Source organism: Narcine bancroftii, chromosome 3 (assembly GCF_036971445.1).
Source record: "Narcine bancroftii isolate sNarBan1 chromosome 3, sNarBan1.hap1, whole genome shotgun sequence".
In the NCBI taxonomy this organism is placed as follows: domain Eukaryota; kingdom Metazoa; phylum Chordata; class Chondrichthyes; order Torpediniformes; family Narcinidae; genus Narcine; species Narcine bancroftii.
In genome coordinates this window covers 123,272,335-123,284,533 of record NC_091471.1, presented here as the reverse complement: position 1 = coordinate 123,284,533, position 12,199 = coordinate 123,272,335, and the positions used below count along the sequence as shown (strand labels likewise).

Sequence of the window (12,199 nt, the reverse complement as noted above, 5' to 3'; positions counted from 1 at the left end):
ACAAAGGGGCATATTGGGAAGATTATTATAATTTATATGATTTAGTATGTGTGTGGCATTAATAGAAGACATACACACAAACACATACTCATTTTGTGATGAATAATTATGTTGATATTTGTATATTTAGAAGGAGATAATTAAATGAGGAAATGAAAACTGCTCAGACTTCCGTATAAATGCTGACATCCCTGCAAGGGAAACAGGGTATTATAAATTTGGAAATGTGTCTAAAATGCTATTTATAAATTTTTACATTGAAACTGGAGTCCTTTTATTTTTCAAAAGTTGTTAGTTGTTTGAGATGGATTTGATTAGAATATTAAAACCAACAATGGCTACCCCTCTTTGTAATATGTAATGGATTGATCTTATCTATTTAATCCTGGCCTCCATAGTCCAGAAGTAAATCAGATCCTTGTGACCTGTTCAGGGCATAAATCTATAGCCATAAATTGCAAAGGTAATAATTCTGCTCCTGGTACTTTGTTCAGTTCTATTCATTGAAGAGTACATTTAATCACTTGCTAATAATAACAGTGATCTTTTGCTCTGATCCAGGAAATAGTTTGTAGAAGCACTGGATAGTTTTAAAAGACCTTGGAACCAAAATGCATAATTGCTTTGTCATTAGGGGTCTATTGCCAGTGGACTTTTTGAGAATATAAAGGAAACATGAACCTAGAGGATGTAAGAGGAAACAACCCTGCACTTTCCCTTTCTTTGAGCAGAAAATGTTATTATAGGTACACGATCCTTTATCCGGACATCTAAAATCTGGAAAGCTCCAAAATCCGGCAAGTGGGGACCGGCGGTCGGGGGAAGCAGCCGAGGAACTGGCGGTCAGGGGAGGCGGCCGAGGGGCTGGCGGTTGGGAAAGGTGGCCTGGGGAGACTGGCGGGTGGCTGAGGGACTGGCGGCCGGGGGAGACTGGTGGGCTGTCAGGGGAGGTGGCCGAGGGAGACTGCCAGGCGGTCGGGGGAGGCGGCCGGGGGACTGAGGTCAGGGAGATGGCCAGGTGGCCAAGAGACTGACGGCCAGGGAGACTGCCGGGCGGCCGAGGGACTGGCTTGTCGGGGGAGACGTCCAGGCGGCCGATGGACCGGCAGTCGGGGGAGATGGTCGGGCGACTGGAAGGGGGTGGGGGTGGATACGGCAGCACAATTCGGGTGTGCTTTCCGAAATCCGGAAAAATCCAAAATTCAGAACACACTGTCCCCCAAGGGTTCCGGATAAAGGATCATGTACCAATATAAACCTTGTAGGGTTGTTTCCTCTTACATCCTCTAGGTTCACAGAGTGCCTCCACCCTACTGGACCCAAGCCACTACATTTCCTTATAGGGGAAAGGAACAGATATTGCCAAAGAAAATTTTCTTGAGTAACTTGAACTAATGCCCCAATATGACTTTGGAAGAATAGATGCTTAATGAGCATTTGTTTCTGTCATGGTAGTACATTGACCAAATGGACTTTGGAAGATTCCAGATTAAAATAGTTACTGAGGCTGTTACTGTGTGAGTTCAAGTAGTGAACAAGTCAGGAAAGCTCATTTTTAGAGACGCTTATCCAACTCTTTACTCTGATTTACCTGATTATTTCTGGAAGAGAGGCTGAAACAACAGGAAATCACATTGGAGATTCTTGTGCACAATGCACATAATTTTAAAATTTAAACAGATGGAAGATAATCTCCACTGGATACAGTGAGCATTGAGAATTTTGGATTATCTCAATGCCTCTACATAGATTTAATAATGACCCAAATTGCCAGATAATGCTGTAGTCTGGGATTAGTATAGTACAGACTAAAAATTACAGCATCTCTTAGTTGGAATATGAACCTAGCAGCAGTAATAACAATCATTCGCCTGATTGCAGGCCTTTTGCTAAGGACTTCACTTGCAGATGAAATGTTACACATTTTCAATTTGACCATTATCGTGAGCAGGATCAATGTGTGGGGATTGATGAAAGATGGGCGTCAGTGAGTAGCAAGTGATGAAGCAATTTCTGGGGGGGGGTGAAGATGGTCAAATTTCATGCGTGGTGAGTGTTGTTGGTCAAGGGCAACACATGAATGATGGGCTGTGAACGGCGCTGAGCAGGGTCAGTGCAAGGGGAGTGATGATGGGCTAGGTCAGTGTGCTGGGGACAATGTCAAGCAGGGTAAATGCACTGGGAGTTATGATGTGGATGATCAATGCATTAGGATTGATAACAAGCAAGATCAACACACTAGGATTGATAGTGAGCACGGTAAATAGGCAATGAACCTTGGTAGGTAGAGTCACTGCTAAAGCATTAGGCATAATATCAAATTCACAACATTAACAAACTTAAGTGTTTTTGTTCTACTGATGAATGAGTAATGCAGAACCTGATGGAATTTTGAAACCATAGAGTTAAATCTCACCATAGCAGTCCTAGAATTTTATTCAAAGAGTGTAAATAAAAAAAACCAAATTATATGCAAACAAGTTAATAGGCCCAGTTTGTTTCCCACAAATCCTACATCACAATTGTTGCTGAATTGCTCTGATTGATTAACCCTTCATTTGGAGTGGTTTAGGAAGACCACCTTTCCCCTTTCCCAAGGTGATTGTGCAGCTGAATATGAATTGACAGCTTACCCAGCGTCACCATTCACGGAATTGAAACATAGGCGTTCATGCTAGTTTTCTTTAGATAAAGGATGGTAATCTCTTTTAAGTCTGATTATTTGAGGTTGTGGGCAAATATAGTTTGAATATATCCAAGTCTTGTGTTGTAAAGGAAATAAACAGGAAATTTTCTTGGCTTTGTAGCAAGACAGTGAAATAAATATGGTTGATGATGCAGTAATTATTCAAGGATTGCATTTGAATGTAAATATCTCATGAGTTCAGAATAAGAACTGTGAGAATTTGTGATTTTAAAAAAAATGCTGTTGAAAAGCCAGATGCAATGTTGATAGAATGGTCTAAGATGCTTTATATCAGGGGTGGCCAAATCTGCTTAACATAAGAACTGCATACAATGAATTTTAGATGTTTGAGAGCCGCAAGACATGAAAAAAATATTACATGCACGTTTTTACTCTTACATGCATATTTTATGATACTTTATATTAATATTAAGAAATACATGCACTTAATAATATGTATTAATGTGTGCAGTTTTTAAACTGCTAAGTTGTATTCATTTTAGCAAAGAGAAAGTACACACCGTGGTAGCTCGCCCACGCAGCAGGTGGACCGGCTCACGGAGTCGCGGCAAGCCCGTGGCAGATCTGACTGTGAGAGCTCTAGTGCAGGGCTGATGTCATAAAGGTCCTGGGAAAATCATGGGTTCTGAGGGATTTAAACATGTGTGAGTCAATTAGTTCAACTCACTTTCGACTCTGTGGTTTTCTCGCTCACTGCGTGCCTAGTGTAACTACATTGGTGACCCCGATTGTCCAAACAGCATTTGGACCCAACAATGATCAACCCAAGCACGCAAAATGCAGTTGCTCTGAAACTGCCGACTTTCTGGACCTCACAGCCGCAGGTCTCGTTTGAACAGGCTGAAGCCCAGTTCCAGGTCAGGCAAATCGTCTTGGATGCCACGAAGTACTACTATGTGGTCAGTTCACTTGACCAGAAAATAGCAGGCGCATCATCAACTTCCTACATCAGCCACTCGTTGTGGACAGGTATGAAACAATTAAGGCATTCCTGATCCATTCTTTTGGCCTCTCCTGCTGTGAGCACCCAGCATGGTTGTTGCACAAGGGCGACCTTGGTGACTGCATGCCAATGGCCTTAATGAACAAAATGCAGCACTAGCAGGTGGCCATAAGCCACGTTTACTGTTCGATAAAGTCTTTCTTGAGCAGATGCCAGAATATACCAGCCTCCTCATCGCTGATGACAATTTTGTGATGCACGTAAAGTAGCGGTCCGTGCAGATATCCTGTGGCACACCAAGCAGCATGGTGGGGCTTCCATTGACCAAGTTGATGTGTCACGCCCTAAAACCTGGGCCTTCCCCATGCTACCAATGAATCCGGAGATGCTTGCAGCAGGGAGTGACCCCAGTTTGGACTGTTGGCATTTTTAACCAGCAAAAGGGCAGAGGTTAGCATCTTGCCCATCTCGAGCCACAAGACCCATGCCGAGAAATCAGGATTGGCACTTACCACTGCCAACAACTGTATTCGAACGTATGTCATGCAAACCATCCCACTACAGTTTGGTTCCAGCCGTTTCACTTGGTCATTTACAATGGCAGCAGTGTCACACCCTTTATTAGGTGCAGATTTCCTCCGGGCGCGCTGCCTCCTAGTGGACCTCAAGGGACGGTGCCTAGTGAATACCAAGACCTTCCAGACGTTCTTGCTCAGCGAAGCCAAGTTACCGGCCCCACACCTGGACTCTGTGACTTTGCCAGGTAACAAATTTGCCAGAGTACTAACGGGGTTCCCGACCATTATTATGCCACAGTTCTCCACAGATACCCTTAAGCATGGTTTACGGCACCATGTTCCCACCCAAAGACCACCACTACATGCCAGGTCTCCACCCAAAAAATTCCATCTCCCAAGGAGTTGTTTAGGAAAATGGAGGAGATGGGGATTGCCTGGCACTCAGACAGCCTATGGACCTCTATGGACCTCTCTGCTGCACATGGTGCCCAAGTCGGCTGGAGGATGGAGGCCATGTGGCGACTACAGAAGGCTCAACGATGCCACCACGTCCAACCGCTACCCATTGCCCCACATACAGGATTCTTTGGCCAATTTGCATGGGGCACACATCTTCAAGATCGACCTGGTCCTCAGGTATCACCAGATTCCTGTCCACCCAGTGATGTTCGCAGACGGTCCTTATCACCCCGTTTGGCCTATTCGAGTACCTGCGGATGCCGTGAAGACTTAAGAATGTAGCACAGACATTCCAGTGGCTCATGGACTCAGTGGGGCATGCTTGGATTTTGTCTTCATCTACTTGGATGATATCCTGATCGCCAGCCACTCTCACCAAGAGCATTTGACACACCTGCGCCAACTCTACCACTGCCTGAGTGAATGTGGCCTGGCCATCAACTCCATGAAGTGCCAGTTGGGGTTATGGGCACTGCATCAACTGGCATGGAGTGGTTATCTTGCCGATGAAAGTCGAGGCCATCTGTCAGTTTTCCAGGCCCAGTACAGTTAAGGGCCTACAGGAATTCGTGGGCATGATCAACCTTTACCACCGATTCCTTCGGTCAGCAGCCCAAATCATGCAACTCCTGTTCGGCCTGATGTCCGGCAAGGCCAAAGAAATCACCTGGGATGCAGAGTCAACGATGGCTTTCAAACAGGCCAAGGACGCCCTTGCAAATGCCACCCCCTAGATACACCCACTGGTGGATATTCCCACAGCCTCACAGTTGACACTTCCAACTCATCAGTTGGCGACATACTAGAATAATTAATTGAGGGTCAATGGAAACCACTCGCATTCTTCAGCTGGCACCTGGGGCTCCTGGAGCTGAAACACAGTGGCTTCAACATGGAGCTGCTAGCCCTCTACTTTGCCATCTGGCACTTTCGGTATTACTTGGAGGGGCAGGAGTTTATGATCTTCCCGGACCACAAACCTCTCACCTTCACATTCATCAAAGTGTTGGATCGATGGTTGGATGGTTGGCACAGCAGCAATCCCACCTGTCATACATCTCAGAATATATGACAGCAGCTGTCATATACACAGCAGCTGGACGGAGACCTCAGTCTTGGGCCTGCAACTTGAGGACATCCCCATTGGCCCAACAGGCAGCAAGCTTCTCTGTGTCATGTCCACCGGTCAACCCCGGCTCATCATTCCAGCTGCTTGGTGGCATCACGTTTTCAACACACTACATGGTTTGGTGCACCTGTCTATTCAGGCAACTATTCAACTGGTGGCGGGTAGATTTGCTTGGCACAGCCTACACAAGCAGGTCAGGCTCTGGGCTAGGACATGTATACACTGCCAGACTTCTAAAGTCCAATGGGATGTGAAGGGTGAAGGTCCCCCTTCAACCCTTCTAGCCGACGCACAGGAGGTTTGAGCATGTCCATGTGGACATAGTCAGTCCACTGCCAGTCTCCCAGGGGCAAGGCATCTGTTCACCATGGTTGACAGGTTCACCCAGTGGCCAAAAGATGTACCCCTCACTGACACATCCACAGGGTCCTGTGCCAGAGCACTCATTGCAAACTGGGTTGCACATTTTTGCCTGCCTGGCAACATCAACATCACCTCAGATTGGTGGGGGGGGGTTGCAGTTCATGTCCAGCTTATGGTTGGCACTTGCACAGCTGCTTGGGACCCAACTGGACTACACCATGGCATACTATGCGCAGTCCAACGGGCTGGCAGATTGTTTCCACCAGCACCTGAAGTCAGCCCTAATGGTGCACCTCCGAGGCCCAGATTTGGAGGATGATCTCCAATGGGTGCTTCTTGGTATCTGAATGGGTCCCAAAGGAGACTTAACCATGTCTTCAGCAGAGTTGGTATACAGCACTCAACTGACAGTTTCAGGTGAGTTTGTGCCAGCGGCCCATGGCACAGAGGAGACACTCGTGGCAATGCTCACAAGTCTCTGAGAGGAGGTAGGAACACTACCTCCTGTCCCAACCTTGTGCCATGGCCTGACATCTTCCTTTGTCCTCAAGGACCTCAGGGACTGCGACTACATCTTCATCCGCGGAGGCATGCATCGGACTCCACTCCAGCAGTCGTATGAGGGCCCGTACAAGGTGATGCATCAGAACAGAACCATGTGCGTCCTCGATGTGAGCAGCCATGAGGAGACCTTCACCATTGACCGCATCAAGCTGGCGCACCTTGAACTGGAACACCCTGTTACTGTGCCACTCCCACGTCGTCAAGGTCGGACCCCTAAACGGACTAAAGAGGTGATGGCCATGGACTCCACACCTTCTAACGTGGCGACTCACCCATGCAACAGGCAAACAGGCTCACAGAGTCACGGGCAAATCCACGGGCAGATGTGAGAGCTTTGGGTGCAGGGCAAGCCCACAGCCTTGCAGCTAATGTCATAAAGGTTCTGAGAGTTGCAAGCATCATCAGGTTCCAAGGCATTTAAGCGCGTGTGAGAGTTCTATTAAAGCCAGTTGGTTCAACTGGACTCTATGGGGTTCTTTCACTCATCGCAAGCCTAATGCGACTAAAACATATGCATACCAAATATTTTCAAAATCCTAACTGATTATTTTGAGTCTCCAGCTTGGCTATGAGTTGTTGAAAATCCGGCTGATATATTGTCAATGCTGTACAAATGAGCTCTGTCAGATGTTGATTTGTAAGAATTTCACAATGCCTCGACTTCATTACAAAGTACAGTGATTCATAGCAGTATGTTGATCTGAAATCTGAAAATTGAAGTGAGTCAGTTCTCGATATTTTATATCTGGAACCTACTTCCATAACTTAATTGTAGACTGGGATTTATAGATCATCTTTAGACCCAGCACCTCTTCTAATTCTATTAGTTCAATTTCCATATCAGATGAATCTGTGACCAGAGCACTGACAAAAGGATAGCCATCATTGATCATATCAACCATGGATGGATTTACAAGTAAGGGGAAGCAAGACTTCAGCTTCTACAAGTACTCAAACATGGCTAGGAAATTATCAAGCAGCCCTTTATTGTGTTTTTCCAGTTTATGGTCTTTTATTTCAATATCATGGAATGTATTTACGCTCCTTTAGAGATTGGAAAAGTGACTGAAGTTTCTCTCTTTGAAATTCTCTTATTTTGAAAGCGGAAAATTGAGTAAGATCAGAAAAAAATCCTATCCTTGGAGCTCCAAGTTGAGAGTTTGTAGATCATTCATTCTTGCATCCATTCCTCATTTTCCAGTTGAGTGTAGAATCTTCTTCAAGAAAAGTAATAATAGGGTCCAACAGATCCATAAACCTACTCAAGACATGGCTGGTTGATAGCCACCTCACACTGTAGTAGAAAGAGACATCACTAGGTATATTTTCAAGTTCCAGTTCTTCAATAAACTTTTTGAACTGTTTGTGGGTCTTGCCATTTAAGTGTATGAAATTGACCATTTCAAGGGCAGATTTCCTAACAGAGTTAGAGGTATCTGGAGCTTGGATGGTTGGGTGGCCGGGACATTGGGAACTTGGATGGGCAGATGGCTGGGGTGTCGGGAGCTCGGAGGGAGGGTGGCCAGGGCATCGGGAGCTCCGATGGGTAGGCGACTGGGCCCTAGGCGAGAGTCTGCAGATGAGGCGTCGGGAGGTTGGATGGTCTCAGCCAATCTATTTCTGCGAGCCGCACATTATATGTCAAAGAGCCGCCTGTAGTTCATGAACCATGATTTACATAATGACTTGATTTACATAATGACTCATGGAACTTTGCCTTACAAAAGTGATTTTTGCTTTTCAGGTCCTCGTCACAATTGGTTGAAGGACTTCATTCTTGCTATTTCGATGGTAGTTGGTATTGGTGGATGTTGGTTTGCATATGCCCAAAACAGGAATTCCAAAGAACACATTACAAAGATGATGAAAGAACTGGACAGTCTCCACAGAGCTGAGGAAACTCTGATGGAATTTCAAGAGAGGTGAGGTCAGACTGAAAATTGGAACACAACCAAAATGTCCAGCATTTCCTTCCCAAAGATAATTACAAGTGACACTCGGAGAAAAGCATGATTTTCCCTGTCACCTATGAAAGGAACAAACAAAATCTCAAGTGTAAATCTTAAAACTTGAGCTTTTTCTATGTTCCTTTTCCATTTTTAGTTCTGATCATGAGATGCCCAAAAATGCCTGGTGCCTCTTAAGCATTCACATTATCACATGATTTTTGGCATGTTGGATTATGGATGTGGTTAGGTCAGATTTCATTCAGTGACTAAACTGAGAAAACATTATGATGTGCTTATCTAACCCAGTGAAAAGATGGCAATACTATAAACGAACACTACTCATCACTCACTTCATCTCCTTCCAAGCAGATACTTTCTATCAGCACCTTGCGCTGAGAAGCTACACCTTAACCGAGGGACCATGCTGGCACCAGTCCTGCTCCACTGTTGTATTTCTGGGAATTTCAGGGTGATATTGAAAACTGGAGGCCCTCGGAGAGCAAGACGGAATAGATTTTGAGACATTTCCTTCAGTGAGAGAATTTCCAATGAGGATGGGGGAGACATTTTTACGTGATGAGGGGAAAGCATTTAAAGCTGACTGCTCACTGAGGATGGCAAATCTCTGGATGTTTCTACACCAGATGGTTGTTGAGGCAGCAGTTGTTTAGGAGGGAGGTGTTCACAGAAGTAGATATCTGTTTGATAGGTCAATGAATTGTGGGGTATGGTTCACAAATGGAGATGAGATCTGAGGGAGATCATCCATAATCATATTGAGTGGTGGGTCAGAGCATGGGGCCATTTCCTGCTCCTATAAGTTCTTAATATAATTGTTTATTGTTTATCCTTTCTATGCATCGTGTTCAGTTATATATTCATGATTCCCACATCCATTGTTTGGAGGATGGTGTAGCTCAATCAGCTGAGAACATTGATTCCGAGAAAGATTGCATTTCATACCCATCTTTTTTTTGTCTTGCCTTTTTTTTGTCTTGCCTTGATAAAGACTTCAAAAAGCCCAAGAAGAGAACAGAACTGTTGAAGTGGAGAAGCAAAATTTAGAACAAAAAATGATAACAGAAATAAACGATGCCAAGCGAGAGGCACAGCGGCTCAGAGAACTGCGAGAAGGCTCAGAAACCGAGCTCAGCAGGTTGAAATATGCAGAAGAGGAGCTCGTCCAGGTGCAGTTTTAAACCTGTATTGTAACATAGTTAAAGCTTGTGAAATATATCATCTAAAGGTGAATTTTAAATCACCCACATTAAATAATGGTGCGAGCTCTCTGCATCACAGGCTGCATCTGCAGGTAAGTTGAAGGGGCAGATTATTGCATTACAGACACCAGGAGTGGTAGAGTCTATTGAGGAACAGAGAGACTGGAAGTCCATAGGTTCTTGAAGGTGGAAAAGCAGATAGTTAGGAAGACACATGGGATATGGGCATTTATTAATCAGGGCTTTGAATACAGGAGTGAGAAGGTTGTTCTCCTACTTGGTCAGACCTCAGTCGGAATGCTTTGTGCAGTTCTGATCACAATACCTTGGGAAGAATATGTGAAGTGGTGAAGAGGAGATGCGCCTAGATGTTACCTGGGATGGAGTGTTTCAGTTATGAGGAGAAACTGGAGGGGCCATGTTTGTTATTTCTGGAGCACCATCTAAACTTCCTAAGAAGTTAAGGAGGGCAAGGCTACTGGCCTATATCCTAATAATGAGTGTCCTGGCTGATTGCATCATTGTAGTTTGGTAACTGCAAAGCATCGGATCAGAGGATAATGTGAGGGTGATTAATACTGCTGAGAAGATCACTGGGGTCACCCTTCCCTTTATCAATGGTATCTACAAGGAACGGTGGTTAAAGAGGGTTCAGGGAATCATTGAAGACCATTACCATCCAGCCGCAGTACCTTTAAGGAAGGGGTACAAGAGCATGAAAACCAGGACTGCCAGGCAGGGAAACAGCTTCTTCCCACAGGTAGTGAGACATGATCTATTTTAGAATCAAATCAATTATTTATACATATATATATATTTATATTTATTTTGGACCACTATGTATATATGTCATTAGTGTGTTGGGTGTACTGTGTGTGCACTATGGTCTGCTTTGCCAGAGGTGCTTAAAATTGTAAGGGATATAAATAGGGTAGACTGAAGAGAACTTTACCTCCTGTCAGAGGTAAATAAAACATAGTGCACAGGACAGAAAATGGTACAGAGAGTTGTGAATTTGGCCAACACTATCATGGGTATCAGTCTTCACGCCATTACAAGAGGTAGTATCTCAAAAAGTTACCTCTATCCTCAAGGACCCTCATGACACAGATACTGCCACTACCTCCAATGCGGGATGGAAGACACCGCCAGGGCCAGTGTCGGGTGGAAGACACTGCCACGACCAGTGCCGGATGGAAGTGATTTTAAGGGGAGTGTAGGATATGGGACCCATGGTAAAATTAAAGAGGGTGTGGTAATAGGACCTAAGTGGTTTTAAAAATAGTATGGGGAATAGTATGGTGAGTTTAAAAGGATTATAGAGAAATATATCCAATGAATTTAAAAAGAGTGTGAAAACATGAGTTGATAATGACTGTGGAATGGTATTTGGTGAGATTATAGGAGTGCAGGCAATGGGCCTCACTGAGTTTTAAGGGAATGTGTATCACTTAGTGAGCCAGTCTACCATATATGCCATTGTATAGGATGATCCATGAAACTTAAATTTTTCATCTAATATCGGGGTCATCCTATACAAAGAGACTAAAATTCTTACCTTGACGATAAAGTGGCAACACTGCCGCCACCTTCCCTAGCTCCTATGCAATCTCGCACATTTGCGAAGTCTCAGCGTTCCTCCGACTGCCATTGGCTCTGTAAATGGCTTAATACAGGAGCCAACAGTGGTTTATTATAAAATATCCAAATAAAATTTAAACGTTTGAAAATTAATTTGTTATTAAAATATTGTGATTTGTTTTCAACAGCATCCACTGGTCAGTGGTAAATGCAAGATTTGGGGGAGGGTTGTCTTATTCAAAGTGTATCACTCAAAACCAACATTTTAGGTTGAAATTTTGAGTCATCCTATGCACGAGTCATGCTATATAATGGCATATACGGTATTTCAGAGTAATTGGAGAGCAGATGATCTGAGATGTACTTTGTAAGTTATTATACCACCTCACTGACAAAAGACAAAGGAGGAAAAACCCAACACCCAACCCCAACCCACCAATTTTCCCTTGCAACCGCTGCAACTGTATCTGCCTGTCCCGCATCGGACTTGTCAGCCACAAACGAGCCTGCAGCTGACGTGGACATAGCCCTCCATAAATCTTCGTCCGCGAAGCCAAGCCAAAGAAAAAAGAGCTTCTTTAATGTTTTATTGTAAAGTACTAGAGTACATTTCTTTTAGAAGAAGGAACACATTTAGATATTTACCCATGAACAGAGTTTTCTTACAACTTAATAATCACTGTCACATTATGGGAAGATTTAGCAGGTAAAAGGTTGTGTCATGTTCTGATCCACAAGAATGTACACAATTGTGAAACGTTGCTGT

General features: G+C 44.4%; 1 protein-coding gene across 1 annotated transcript in view; it reads left to right on the top strand.

Annotated features, from left to right (window-relative positions):
- Positions 1–12,199, top strand: part of stim2b (stromal interaction molecule 2b) — a 187,240-nt gene that overhangs the window by 153,796 nt on the left and 21,245 nt on the right. The window contains exons 7-8 of the mRNA XM_069925002.1: positions 8,428–8,605; positions 9,642–9,819. Of these exons, the coding sequence (XP_069781103.1) occupies positions 8,428–8,605; positions 9,642–9,819 (356 nt within the window). The remainder of the gene's footprint in view (positions 1–8,427; positions 8,606–9,641; positions 9,820–12,199) is intronic.